This window comes from Puntigrus tetrazona, chromosome 16 (genome assembly GCF_018831695.1).
Source record: "Puntigrus tetrazona isolate hp1 chromosome 16, ASM1883169v1, whole genome shotgun sequence".
Classification (NCBI taxonomy): Eukaryota; Metazoa; Chordata; class Actinopteri; order Cypriniformes; family Cyprinidae; genus Puntigrus; species Puntigrus tetrazona.
The window spans coordinates 9504559-9520153 of record NC_056714.1 but is presented as its reverse complement, the minus strand read 5'-3'; the positions used below and the strand labels follow the sequence as shown (position 1 = coordinate 9520153).

General features: G+C 36.1%; 1 protein-coding gene across 3 annotated transcripts in view; it reads left to right on the top strand.

The window, feature by feature from the left end:
- ulk4 (unc-51 like kinase 4) overlaps positions 1-15595 on the top strand; it is a 136488-nt gene that overhangs the window by 3844 nt on the left and 117049 nt on the right. For all 3 annotated transcript variants that reach the window (XM_043260592.1, XM_043260591.1, XM_043260593.1), the window contains exons 11-18: positions 372-441; positions 966-1032; positions 2001-2108; positions 2243-2303; positions 4551-4744; positions 6108-6154; positions 7060-7138; positions 12473-12580. In XM_043260592.1, the coding sequence (XP_043116527.1) occupies positions 372-441; positions 966-1032; positions 2001-2108; positions 2243-2303; positions 4551-4744; positions 6108-6154; positions 7060-7138; positions 12473-12580 (734 nt within the window). The remainder of the gene's footprint in view (positions 1-371; positions 442-965; positions 1033-2000; positions 2109-2242; positions 2304-4550; positions 4745-6107; positions 6155-7059; positions 7139-12472; positions 12581-15595) is intronic.

Sequence of the window (15595 nt, the reverse complement as noted above, 5' to 3'; positions counted from 1 at the left end):
TGGTTAATACCTCCGTTGCATATTATCAGAGGGGAATATATGACAGAGGAGTGGGCTTATGTAACTGCGAATCAGCTGAAACACTTGTGTACTGTACATAATTTTAAAACTTAATCTGTTAAAAAGGGCTTCATTCAGAATGGTAGAACAAAATTTTAGAGGTAAACAAACAAAAAAAGCATGACTTCAAATTTCCTGTTTTATAGATTTTACCAGTTTTAACAAATAGACAAAAATTATAAAAAAATTTAAAATGGCAAAAACAATCAAACAAGAAAAAAAACATATAGATTAACTTGCTTTGTTTTGGGAGAATGTTATATTCACAATGCTGCTTTCAGATCTTTTTTCATGATGTTTTTGTATCATAGATAATGTTATAGAGTTCAGACCCAAGTCTGCGCTGGACATTGATGCCAGAGAGGCAATTTTCCTCCTCAGGTACCTCAACTCGCTCTCCTGTAACTTCTTTTTTATATTTATTTATTTGTATGATCTCACACTTATTTCAACAGTTTTGGACATGTGTTTTTCTGATATGTTTGAGAAGATTCAAACACAGTCAAAACACAGAAACAATCTCCCTCTGTGTGTGTGTGTCTTCTTTCTTTCTTTCTTTCTTTCTTTCTTTCTTTCTTTCTTTCTTTCTTTATTTATTTAAATGTCTATTTTCTACACTTTTTTCCCCCAACACTATATGTTCCAACCCATTAAAATTTAAATAAAATGGGTTTAAGTAAAATTCTGTTTTAGTTTTGTACAGAAATGTATATGCGTTTTATTTTACATTTGTCCCAAAAACTACCTCCAAGCATTTAGGTGAAGGTTTTAAATTCACAAGAATCAAATTCAGTTAAGTGTGTGATTATGTCATGAGGGGTGTTCAATGCTAGTATGAGAGTATTCCAGTGCATTCAGTAGTTTTTTTTTTTTTTTTTTTTTTTTTTGTATCTCTGATCAAACAGCTCCAGACCAACTCCCAGAACAAGCAATACGGCTCGACAGTCCGAAGACAAAGGCTCTGAAATTCAAGTGAGTTCAAAAACAAAACCATACAAAAAGTCGTCCCAAAAATGTATTTGGACCTTTAAGCCAGACTTAAAAGGTATAATTTTCATTCCGTCATAACAAAGTATCAAACCAAGTGATAACGGTTCTAGCTTCTAGACAAACTTACCATTTTTATTTTATAGGTAGTGTACCTGCTTGACATTTCTGCCTGCCTTTTTCAACAGTTAATCTTCAGGCTTTCAAGTGGACGTGGTTGCAATATCTCTTTTGTTAAACCACAGCACCATCTGCTGGGTATATTCAAAATTACAATCTGCCTCTACCTCATTGTTATCCGCACACTGACAGGGTCCCTACACAGTGTTCACTGTTCTGTATTCACTGAACACGAGATATCTATTGAAAATCACATCACTGACAAAATGCATTCATTTGGAACATCCTGCAATCTCATCAAAGACAAAACTCGTAACAGCGCATAGTAGAGAAATTTGAAGCGAGGACATTTACTTCTGTAAATAAAATCTAAATTACAGTGTTTTCATTTAATACAGTTTATATCAATGCACAAAGTTGTTTATTTGGTTATATTAGATGTGTAGGTATATTGTCACTTATCACAATTCAAAGTTGTTTATTTTCATATTTAACTCAAACACATTTGGTTTAGCGCTTTTAAATAAGACCATTCAAATTAATTATTACGAGATGTTTATTGGTAATAAAAACGCAATTCTGCATTTCGTTTTTAAAACAGCTGCCGAGAAGCTAACATTAAGGTATCATTTTATGAACTTAATGTCTTATGTTTAACATAATATTGTTCCACACTATTCTCGTTAGAAGCAGAGACATCAAATGACGTGCTTCAGTTAAGTTTGGGTTGATCGTTCTGGAAGAAATTCATTATTCATTCAATGCCGACAGCTTCTGTAAATACTTGCTCTGAAATTATTATAAAAGGAGCGTTTTGTTTATATGCTTCATAGGAATCCAGTGTTATGGTGGAGGAGCAGAGTGATATAAACGCCTGCATTAAATCCCTTTTATACACAGACAGTGACCTTACAGTGACTCCTATCATGGATAACCCAAAGGTAAAGAGACCTTCGGGATCTAAACACAATGCCATGTCTGAGAGACTTATTGTCTAAACTTTATGTCCATCTTCAAGAGTAAACATGACAATGTGATAACCAACGCTAATCTTAGTTTCTGTTTCTTTTTCTAGATTTTAAAGACTTCTCCAGTTCGTTTTGACCCCAAAACGCTTTGTGTACCAGCACATTCAGGTAAATCAGAAGATCTAGTGTTATTTGATCACCTAAAATGAAAAAGATTTTTATTAATGAATCGTACTGATCTAATTTTTAAGATAACTTTACTTACTCATTGACCATTGTGACTAGAAAAATATCCTAGAAGGAGCATTATCTTCTTGATTTAAAACTTAAATGTAGGTAAGTTTAGGTCTGTTTCTCATTCAAAGCTAAAAAGCCTACTATATCATATTTCTAGAGAGTCTGAGTTATCAGCATGATCAAAACTTTGCTTTTAAAGGCTTTTAAATATCATCTTACAGTGTTATCGGTTCTATAGTGATACATAGATAGTATGGTGACGTATATTTCCATGCATTTTATCTAAGCAAGTCTGCTATACTGTTCTGAAGATCTCATTCATTTTTAATTGCAATCAGAACTTAATTTTAAAAATATTTGAATCTTGACCAAATTGCATATTTTGCATATCTTAATTATGGTGACTGAGAGGGGACGTCTTCGGTTCGCTTAGTTTTGTCATGGCCATGACATTTTAAGTCGTGGGAATGTGATAACATGACTTGGCCACAAGATATTAACTTGTGGGAAGGTGATATTATGCTGTGGCCACAAGATTGTTTTGTCGATGTAACGCCATCCTTATGCCGTGGCCTTGAGATGCTATGTTGGGGGAACAACATTCATTTCTCATGTCCACAACTTCTTATGTTGAGGGAACAGCATATTTTTCTTGTGGCCATGAGTTTATTGCGTGAAACAAACCTGCGTGATGGCAACAGCAACCCAAGACTATCAGAGGTGGATTCATTATTATTTTATTTTGAAGTAAGAAATCGTCCATCTTATAATTATACAAATCAATACATAATTTGCTAGCTGTGTGTGTCCATTAATTGATAGTCTTTTTTCGTATTTCGATATTTATATATCATCCTCATCATCATCAGTATAGCCTAGTATTATATTTTTATGCTTATTTATGCTAATAAAGGTTTGATTATGCTGACTGAAATTTTGAATTTTTTTTTTTTTTTTTTTTTTTTTAATTTCTGCAAATGAATAATTATTAAAATGGTGTAATACCTAGTGTTTCATCGAGGAAAGAATCATTCACGTATTTTAATTTGTAAATGAAAACACATTACGCTCATTTATTATCAGGCACAGGCATAAATAGCCTACATACATAAAGTATTTGCGTAATTGTCAGAGGGCAAATTCCAAATTGCTTTTTTGCTCCCTTCAAGGACACTTCAATAGGGATGTTCCAAACAAAAGTGTGCAACCGATTCCCTTCCAGAAGTCCGTTAGGGAAGGGAACATGCTGTGGTCACTTACGGATGTGATTTCCATTTGTGATCATGTATCTACAGTTAGGAGCTCTTTTGATGCATTTTAAAACGAAGTAGGGATTCATTTCACGTGCAAACATAAGTAGAATAGGCTGATTAAAGTTGTCTTTATTTTAACGGGATGGATGGATAGTATGAAAAAATTTAATAGTAAATAAGACACAATGAGATTTTATTAAAATGATAATAATGAGAAGAGACATTTATATGCAACTTTTGGAGCACTGAGTGCTGCACGCACACACAGCATTGTCAAGGTAAAGTTTGGTCCGTTGCTCTCTTCGCTAAGAGAGTTCCATACACTTGAATACGGTAACACAGACATGCCCTACACCCTTAAAAGAACACACTTCAAGGGCTCTGCTAAATATTTTGTAGCAAATACTGGCATAATTATACATTAATTAGGTAAAGGGATTGATAAATTAAAAGGGGAAATAAATATAAAAAATATATTTGTTTAGTAATTTTAATAATAATAATAATAATATACAAATATTGAATTACATTTTTCTTAACATTAAACTGTGTTATTTCCATCTTTAATATTCCGTGGCTGCTGTGGTCACGCAGGTTTGTTTACACAAGAAACTCATTGCCAAGAGAAAAATATGCTGTTCCATCAACATAAGAAGTTGTGGCTAGAAATGGATGTTGTTTTCTCAACATAACATCTTGAGGCCACGACATAAGGATTTTTCCGCATCACACTATATGAGCCATAAAACTGTGATGTACTAAATATGATGCTTAACAAAAAGACATACATTTTAGATTTAGTCTGATGGCACTAAAGCATGTTTTATACGTGTGTAAATTTAAAGGATTTATTATTTGTTATTTGCTACATTACATTTGGTTACAACAAAATATGAACAAATGGTACTCTATTTCTCTCTCTTAGCTGAACGGTTGTCCTGTCTGAACTCAGAGGACTGGTCTCAGTTCCTGCAACAAGTGTGTGCTGTTCTGGAGTCAGTAGACCGGGCCGGATCAGCCAATGCCACTGTACCACGCACTAAACTCAACCTGCTCTGTTACCTGTGCACTGTCTGTAACCACAGAGAGACGGCTACACGCCTCATACACTCCCAGCTGGTAAGACATACCTGAAACACAAGCTATCAATGTAGTCGTATTGCCATTACCACAAAAAAACACAACAGGATACAATACAAAATTTAAATGCAGTTTTCATTACACATTTTCTTTTTTTATCCTCTATTTCAGCTTACGCCTTTTGCTATAATTTAACATTGTAATGTTATTCTGTGCATTGTTCACAATCAAGTATTAACCTTTTGGTTGTCTTTAATAACGTAAAATGAAGCACTACAACTAATTCCCGTTCTGTGGCTTGAGGCACAGAATACCTTTTAAGTGATTGTTCAACTTTTAATTTACTCACCCAAATGTACTTCCAAACATAAATTAAATCTTTAAAACACTTCATCCATTCTAAATTAATTCTATTGTTTTTCCTTCATTTTAATCTTTCCGAACTTTTGGTAAATTTGTGGCATTAGCATTCAATGGAAATACACAAATCTTCAGTTTCACCCTCATGTTTATTTGTGTTTTTAAAAACACATTTTGTAATAAAACTATACTAAAGGGCGGGACACACCAAGGTGACGCCAACCAACTAGCGGCATAGAAAGCCCACAGTGTTGTCACCTTGTGTCAGCAGCGTTGGACAAAAACGTTGCACTCAAACACACCACACAGTGCAAACTAAACAAGTGCGTTTTAAAGATTTAAGAGGACCGCAACCATACTGTATGGTGTAAATCCCACTTTTCATTGTGATATTATAGAGTGCTTGAAAGTTTACAGTAGGTCATCAAATGAGGGAAGTTGAACAATAGTGTGTCTGCTGAGGAATGGGTGTCTGCCGCCGTCCTTGCCTCTGTCTGAAAATGAGCTTCCTTTTCCTTAGCTTTTGTGAATGGAAACCGTAATCAGTGGAACTTAATAAATTCAGAATGTGTAGGGTTTCAGTGGTACCTAAATGACTTAAAGTTTTAGTAGGAAAAAAAAGAACAGTGTTAATTAAGGTAAGCTAAATTTCTTTTTTGAATTTGAAGTATAATTTGAATGTAACTATCATTTAAGTACCACTTTTTGCAGGCTTATACACCAGTACTTTCCTCTTCTGGCCACCAGGTGTCTCACCACCAGCAACATTTTCGTTCATTTATGTAGCAATTGATCATTCCTCTCATAGGTTTTTCTGGAACCAATTAACTGACCTGTAAATGCCATGTGACCAGTTATTGTGAAGTCAGAATTTTTGATATGCTTGATTGTGGCACACAAGCAGTCATCTTTACTAGGGTTTTTTCTGACCTTTGACATTTAAGAAATCGGGTTGTCAAGTGTCTAGAAAAAAAGGCTGATTTTAATTTTATATCTCTTTTTTTTTTTTTTTTTTTTTTTTCTCCCTCTCTTTTTGACATAGTTGCCTGTGCTGGTTCAACAGATGCGACATGCACCAAACTGGGATATGTAAGTATTGCAGCTCATCTTTATATAATTCTTTTTTTTTTTTTTTTTTTGATAGTAATTTTGTTTTGATTTCATTTAATTGGTCAAATGCATTAGCTGTTATAGAGTGAAAAATAGCTTACTTAATTAACTTTTACTGCTTCATAACTACAGTGTAGTATTTTCAGATGACACTAATGGTGCCGGTCTTGGAGTGTCTCCTCAGAAAAATGCAATGCCTTTCTCTCTCCTCTGTCCCTTTGGCTCTGAGTGGAAGGAATGATAGGCATGTGTCTCACTGGCCCCTCATAGGATTACAGCCTCTATCTCTGCACTACAGTCACCAAGCAACAGACAGAACAATTTTAGTTTTAAATGACACTGAAAACCAGCATTAAACACTGCCAATATAAGACAGATGTGGTGTGGTTAGACAGGATTGCAAAATGAATGCCATCGGAGGCAGAGCATTACAGCGATTTTTACCACAGGGTGTGTGTCGCAGTGGTGGTATAATTATAGACAACACTGTTTAAAAGTTTACTTTTTGTGTGATTACCAAAAAAGTCATTTTTGTAATTCATTCCTGTTATGGCTAATCTGAATTTTCAGCAGGATTTTGCATAAAATAATAAATAATTAAAATAAAACAGTAATTTGATATAGTCAATAAATCTACTGTTTAAGGCTGCTAAACTAAATTAGGAAAGGTTTATTTATCTTATTGTTTCACTGAAACCACCAATTATTAAGGAAAGATTTAAGAGTAGGAAAATAAGTAGACATCAAATAAAAATTGCATATAAGATATGACATATAAAAATGTCGTTATCTTTAAATGAGGTCAGATTTGAAGAAAACAGAACAGCATTAATAGAGCAATCAGCTGCATGAGAGCCGTTTAATAGTTCAGATTTTTGTTTTAGAAGGAGCAAAGTGATGCGAGTGATTGGACTGATGGCCTCCCACTGCACAGAGCTCAGAGACAACGTTCCTGTCACAGAGGTGAGACGTGTGCGTCTGTGTTTTTAAACATGGACATTTTAGCTTCACGTTTTAAAATACGAGACACACCAGCAGGTGTCACTGCAGCATTTCTCTACTCGCTTTTTCTCAGCTTGCACTCAGAGGAGAAAATACTGAACAAAAACAATTTCTCCGCTCTCAATCCAAAGCACTTGAAATCCAGTGAAAGCCAGGTGAAATTAGCTTTTTACATCTCTGTCTCAGCCTTTACAAATACAAAGGCAAAGATCTCATCCAAACAGGGTTATAAAAGCTTTCAATAATCATCAAAGCAATGCGATGCGGTTCACCATACACAAATTCTTCCACCTCTCTCTGTGATTTAACGCGTGTGTTTTTCGTTCTGCCGCGAACTTGCCTACCTCTTTGTTCATTTCACAGTACCACCCAGACTCGGCGTGGACGGCGGCACAAAATGGCCGTCCGTCGTGATGTAGCAAGGCCGAGTTTTTGCTGCGTTTCGCACAATACAGGCTTAAACTTTGCAGCTTCTCTCGACGGGTTCTTCTTTCTCGCTCTTCTGGGCTCAGTGGGTCAGTATTGAAGAAGTGCTCAGGGTGATGGACTCTCTCCCTGGTGCTCTACGGGGGTTCTGTGTCTGAGCGGCCGATCCTGTCATGGCGATTTCTTTCAGTGCTTCTGTTTGCCGAGAGAAAAGCAGAGCTGCTTTCTTATGGTTCTTCTGCGCTCTAGAGGGCCTTCCTAGATTATACAGTGAGCTAAAGGCTTTGAATACGCTACACAACGTTAAAAAATCTTAACAGATTTTAAAACAATAGACGTTTTACACCGATTTTGTAAATGGGTACAGAAGAAACCGGGCTCATAGACTGATTGACTGAGGATTACATGCTACAGATTTTCAGGTTGTTTCAAATGTGAACTTGCACCTCATTGCTAGGGGACACATGACATGAAAAGAGTACATGTTCTAAAATCGACTCAAAATATCAAAGCATGCTGTTATAGCACTGTAGCACAAAAAAGCACACATATAAAGAACAAATCAGATGCATATCTGACTAACAGTAAGTTGATACATGCATACGAGGGCAACATTTGCCAACAGCTTTTCTTCTCTTTTCATCTGACTTTGTATATATTACACATCTCTCTGTAATGCTTGGTTCTAATTATCATGACTGGCCATTCTGAGATGTCTTACTCACTGATAATAGCAATGCTGAATAACATGCCGCTTATCCGGGTACCTTAAGTCGGGACTTCTTTCACGTCTCTTGTATCACACCATAGGCTCACTCTCTCATTTCATAAAAACACAGCTGCTGGCATCTTGTATCCTGTTGCAGTCCATACATTTAGCCTCTTTTTCGCCATCTCTGTTTGAAGTTACTTCACAGATCCTAGCCTTCATCTTGGAATATATGACCCAAATATGAATTTTCAAGTCTGCCACTTTTGTTCTGACCATCTGAGGAAAAAAGCATTACAATAAATTGTGCTACCAGTGGTGATTAAACTTGATAATTCTTATTATTTGTATATTTTGTTTACAAATTTTTAATGTCAACAACATCAGCATTGTGTGATTTACATTTATGTAGTGTGTATTAGCATGTAGATTTCAGTTTCTGTATGGCAATTTCACTCGTATAATTTAAACTCTGTAATAAGGCTATCTTATAATAATGCATGAACCATTATTATAAACTAGCCATTCAGGCTAAGGCAAGTTTTGAGCACTGGCTGGTCAGTTACTAGCTTAAAAATAGATTTCAAATTTTAAAATAATTCCATTTTAAACTTTTTGTTTAGGAGCTAATTAAATATTTCAGTTCTCATCAATATTTTATGTCCAGTTAATTACTTATGCAAGAAGTAGCCTTGTAATAAGTGGGATAATGTACATTTAGTCGAGTGCTATCTCAAAGCGAACCCCCTTTAGGGTGATACAACCCTGATCACCACTTCAGGGTAAACCTTTTTATTCTGCGATAACAAATCAGAAATGAATGTAAATGCGGATACTGTATACAGGCCGTGTTTTAAGTATGTAAGCAGTATACTAAAATCAGATATGTCAAAAGATCGGATGTGCATTGTATAAGTAAAGCTGTACAATTAGAGCCTTGTTATACAAATGGTTTTCTGTGAAACCGGTCAACTGCAACGGAGAGTCATGTAGTGCATTCCAGCCTTACTTGCGCGTCATTTCTTGAGAAATGTTTTACAAAATAAGTCACATCATTTGGAGCTGCAATGAATGTTGTTTGTTCGAGCTGAAAGGTTTGCAGCATAAGAGGATCCTCTTAGGTAAGTTTCACCCATAGGCAGTATCCATCATCTAAAAGAAACTTGGGCTAATTCGTCGTCATGGCAACGATAAAAGCCTCTATAAATAGAAATGTCGCACAGGGGCTTGATGCAGGAGGAAGGAAATTACAGAATTACAGGTAGAGCAGAAAGTCTCCACTCAGAAAGTTTCCTTCTCATTTTTGCGTTCTTTCTTTCTCTACAACCCTTCCAAAACACTTGGTCCTTCTCCCTCTGACGTTCGGTTAGCTCTCTAATCCTCCCTCAAACCCTCAGTGTCTGTGTTCGCCATGAATACTTGAGCACTAGTCTAATGAAGTGGTAAATTAATCATTGTCCTTGGCACCGGCAATCCCCCGTGCCCCTAGCCTAAATTCACAGTTACTCTCAGAAGAGCCTGACAGTGTTTCCCCTGACCAATCCCATTACACACTGCTAAGAATTACAGCAAAGCCATCTGAAGGAGGTACCACAGGGATGAGTCGGTTTGATTTTTTTTTTTTTATTATTATTTATTTTATTTTTTTCTTCACTTTTTTTATTTATTTGATGGTAAACCATTTTCTGGAAAGTCATTTTAAAGTTACTTCTGCCATATATATTTCATAGGGAAATGTATTAAAAATCCAGATTCTGTCAGTGCATAAAGGCATCGCCATCTGCAGCGCCTTGTGCCGGAGGGAGTGAATATTTCAGAGTTGAATTTTAAGTGGCACACAAGAGTATCGGTGTGATTGGAAACTAGCAAGAGAGTATCAAGGGCACTCTGTTTCTCCCTCGCTCTGCCCGCTGGACGTCTAAGGCACAGTTTGACTGCATTTGTCTGACTGACTCAGGGAATAATATTGATTCTCTGAGCTTCAGTTGATCAGATCTGCATCTCATGGTAGCTCCTCACTTCTTGTGTCCTTTGTCTTGTGCTGTCGATATTGTTGTCAGGAATATGAATTTTAAATATTTTTGTTGTGACACTATTTTCATCAAAGGTCTACAAAGTGAAAAGATTAGTTAAGTTGGAATACATCTAGACAAACTTTTAATATGAGTTTGACACTTTTTTTTCTTTCCCTTTTTAGTTTGTTGAAGAGAGAAATTACGATGGCCGATAAAATTCTCGACTCGATTCAAGTATTCAGACATTTTATTTGCAATATTAGAGAGGTTTCAGAAATTGCATAAACACATTTGCACACTTCAGTGGATATTGATTCAGATTAACGCTGATCTTTTCTTCATATGGCCTCTTTTAATTGATGTTGAGCTACTCACTAGATAAACAGGACACTAGACACAGATTACAGTGTGTGATTCTGTTAGTCAAGGGTCGATCTTGCAGTCTCAATGAACTTACTGTATCAAGTTTGGGAAGCTTGATTTTTATACTAAATTGTGTACAACTGGAAACTTTTTTTTATGGAGACCTAAATTCAAAACATTGAGAATTACTTTTTAAGAAAACATCACACACTGCTTTTTAAAGAGTTTGGAGTTTAACTATATGCTGCATGGGCACTTGTTCGCCATTTCCCTTCATACATTAAATGAAATGCTCTCAGTAAAATTTGTTTACCAGCACAGTTGTAATTGAGCTGCAGTGTTTTTATTTTTGGGTTGTTTTTTTCACACAGCAGTGGCTACAGTCTTAATCTGTCCAAGTATACATTACACTGTGCACAACTGAATAATTGATACATAACGATGGAATCATTTGCTTGCAATGCGAATGTTATGGATTGCTTCTGTTTTTTGGATACAGTTGCATCACTTCGGCATTGTGGTCAGGTTAACATTTAAAAAAACAACAACATTGCTTTGCTGTGGAGAGTGTATGTGATACATTTTCAAATGTTACATACATCACGCTGAATATCGCTGAATATCCTCCCAAAAATAAAACATCCTAATGAGATGTATTAATATGCATGGCACGGAAAAGTGACATTAGTGACATCAAACAGAGGCGTTTTACCATAAAGTTGATCAGAGCTAATGGACTGCAGATATATACACAGAGACAGCTGTTCCTTAAACATAAAACCCTATTAAAGTGCAAATCATGACTAGAACAAGGAGATTAAACATATAAAACTACGAGAGAGAGAGTTTTGGATTAGCTTTGTTTGTATTAAGGATAGGACTGATTTCCAGTGGCACAGTGTAGCATTAATTATGTGTAATACTCATATTTGATAATGAGCCAGCTAGACCTCAGGTAGGATTCAGCACAGTCTCTTCGGTTTTGCGTTTCTGGATTCTCAGCTTAAAAACCCATACCTTATTTCAGAACAGATCATTGCTCCACAGTCTTCTCCAGCATGCCACCTCTGTACCGCCTAATACCCAGCTTGACAGACATGCTGTGTGTGTGTGTGTGTGTGTGTGTGTGTGTGTGTGTGTGTGTGTGTGTGTGTGTGTCGACGATAATGATGTTTTCTAAAGCAGGATAGCATGTATGTGTGTGCTCGTGCATGTGGATAATAGCAGCACGCTCTAGAAGGGAATTTGTGTGCGTGTTTGTTGATGATAATGATACGTTCTAGAGCAGGAATTACTTTGCGTGGCAGAACAAGACAGCTTAGCCTTGTTTGTTTCTTCCTGCGTAACCGGAATCATCACTGCACGTTTCTCGCTGCTAAGACTCATCAAACACAGCCGCCAACATCTGTTCCCTGCGAAGTCATCACTTACGAGACTTTAACCGTCACGGGGCCAAAAATGCTACATAGGGCATTTGCATAGCACCCTGCTAAGAGAACGACTGCAGAGAGAGAAGCATATATACTTGCTCAACTGAGCACTCAGAAACAGAAGATAATACAATGCTAATGCTTAAGGGCAGAGAATGGCAGGGAAACCTTCCAAACATATTGATGAGACATCTTGAACTCTTAACATATAATCAAATGCTCTATTATAAAGAAATTTCTCTCTTTTGTGCTAACTTGTGCAGGTGAACTGTATAATTCATTAATTTAGAACGTTTATAAATAAAACTATTTATTAGCTTCAAATATGTGGGGTTTTTTTTTTTCTCTTCAGGCAGTGGCCATGTTTACAGAACTGATCCGAGAGAACTTCAGGAGCAGTAAATTGAAACAATGCCTGATTCCACCCCTGGGGGAGCTGCTCTACCTCATTGCTACACAGGTATGAGAGGAATAACGTTCAGATATTGAATATTAAAGTATACTATATGCATAATAGAACTATTTATATAATAACGATTTTTGGTACTGTGTAATACATGATGGTTTGAAATTATAAACATTGCTAATGTGGTATTTTGGACAATTTTTAAAAGGAATGGCAAAATGTATTTGCAATTGCTGCTTTCGATTTGTAGATAAATATGGTGAGACGTAGGTCACTTTCTCCATTCTCCCACCCTCACAAAATTCAAGCGGAATATTTTCCCTTTTTTCACCCTTTAGTTTTTCCTCTTTACGCTTGCATTTTCAATGCTTGAGAGTCAACTGTCAATCAGACGGTTCAGGTCATTTATTAATATAGACAGAAAATGTTCAGCGCCCACTACTGGTGGAAAGCTAAGTACTTTTATTCGTTCATATGAGGAAAATGGGGAATACAGCTTTTTTTTTTTTTTTTTTTTTTTTTTTGCTATAAAAATTGCCTTTTTTTTATCAAGAATACATTTTTGTTAATTATCAAATTCTTCAATTTAGTAACAACACTTAACAAACCCTAATTGATAATATCAAATTACTTGCCTTTCTGATACACTGACTAACTTGCAGAGGTGTGCTTCCCTGTGAATATATTCTAGCAAAAAATAAACTTTCTACAAAATGCTTGATGAAAATGGCATCAATATTTCAAATATTCAAACTTTTTTTGTTTTTAACTTCAACTATAATCTGCCATGGGTCTTTAAAATGAGACCTAAGCTTGTGCCCCCAAGCTTTACGTATTTTTTTTTTTTTTTGTCCACTACGGAATTATGTGTAATTATTATTATTTCTTTAATGATGCACAAGGGTTAAGTCTGCGAAGGTTATTTAAACTAGGTTATTGCTTAAACAGAAAGAAGAAAATCCCCTCAAAATGATTCTGTAGGGGACACGAGAGATCCTTTAATTAAAGTAAAACTTTGTACAGTATAACTTGCATATCATATCAATATTCACATGAGTCCAATTAGTGATGAATTGAAATTGGGTAGGGGGAAAAATAAAGCACGCTGTCTATTATATTGACGTAATTATTGATCAGCGCACAACTTCCACTCTGGCTTCTAGGGAGACGAGCCAACGCATTGCGATCCCAAGAACAGATCAGTATGTTCAATGGCCTGAAATTTCATAGAGCGCAATTTGCTTCTCATAAATGTCTTACAGGCAATATTTGTCCTCTGAGTATTCAGTGACATTTAAAAAGCTCCCTTATGAGGAGAGATTCACACAACCTCTCAGACCTCATTAACCTCGACATGAGGACCACCTCATAACCGATGCAGTCTGGTGCAACCTTTGACAGAACTGAATACTCTAAAGATCACTGCTAAAAACCGTACACTTTTTTTATTTGCATTTGCTCGTGTTACCTCTACCGTCTGTCACAGTAACAGTCCATTTGCCAGCTATACCACGGCGCTTTGTTGGGGGATTTTCAGCATCGCACGTGTACAGCAGCCTGCGAACGAGGTCCAAAGGTGTAATGAAGCGCAGCCTCTGGAGTCCATAAATGGCTCATCACAGCACCATTTTACCTCATTACAACCGGTGTGATGAGATGGCCTGTTTTCCAGGGCGCTTTTTTTTACACTCTTTTCACCAAAATTTGTCCTGTGTTGTCGACATCTGGTCACCCTAATCTGATCGCCGTATCGACCGCTGTAAGAGACCCGAGGTTAGCAGATAACATGTTTTGCTGGGCTTATATAAGTGTGTATCTCCTGCACGGTTGTGTTTTTCAGGGTCACTCAGTACAACAGCACACACTGCGTTTATTGATCACATTAGCTCTGAGCGCAGGGGGAGGTTGAGGGACGCTGTGGCCTTGATTGGCTTTATCTAATGACTTTTCTCCACTCCTCAGTTCTAGTGTAATGCGAGCAATAGGTGTGTTGACGCTCTGAATGTCAATAACGGTCCAGGTGGAAAACTGTGGCTGTGCTTTTTGCGACATAATGAATGGAAGTGATATGAGATAAGCTACGGAAAAGTACGCACACTAGCTTTCATTGTTCTTCAGTCTGTCATTCAGTAAATTATTGTGCATTTTTTTCTTTAACATTGTGCAGTATTCTACATGCTACATGTTTCAGACATGTTATATATAGTACTATGTGCACAGCTATGAATAATATAGTCACAAATTGCTGATAAATTAGCCACAATAAAAGCTGTTTATTGTAAGTTTAATCAAGTTTCACTGGCTGTTCATGTTTAAAGGAGAGTAAACATCGAGGACTAGAAATGCGTGCTGCTGCAAATATGCAGTTTGTAGCGGAAAATAGCTCTATTACAACATTTATCTTACGTTATCGTTTTTTTTATAGCAGTTTCCCTAGTAACACTGTACACAAACATCAGGCATTATAGGCATGATGAAATGAAAATGAAACCAATCGGACCAATCACTGTGGGTTAGCATCACGCAAAGGAGGGGTTTGGACAAATGAATCATTAAACGAATCATTTGGGAGTCGTTGCGCAAATAAGGTAAAAATTAATGCATATTATAAGACAATGGCATTTTTTTTTTGACCTTGCATGCATATAAACCTGTTATTTGAGATAAAAAGCAAAATGTGAACCTTTCTTTACACATATTAGGGTCACTTTAATGCAGGTTGATCTGGTTTCATTTGTAAACGGTCCAGATTCATTGCTAGACTTTTAATTGGGATATCAAATCATTTTTAAAGAACTGGTTTATCTTTGTTTAACTATTTTCGAATTCAAACCCACAAACAAAATGCATTTTACATTGAATTTTATTTCTTTACATTGTAAACATTGTACTGTAGGTGCGAATTACAGAAACAAATCAGCATTTTGACTAGCGTATTAACGTATAGGAAGATAGACAAATAAGAAACGGTTTGCAATTGACCATATGACCTTGTTTAATCATTTGTAAATTAATTATGCAAAGTTAGTGAAATAATATTGTTTATTATTATAATTTTTTTCTATTATT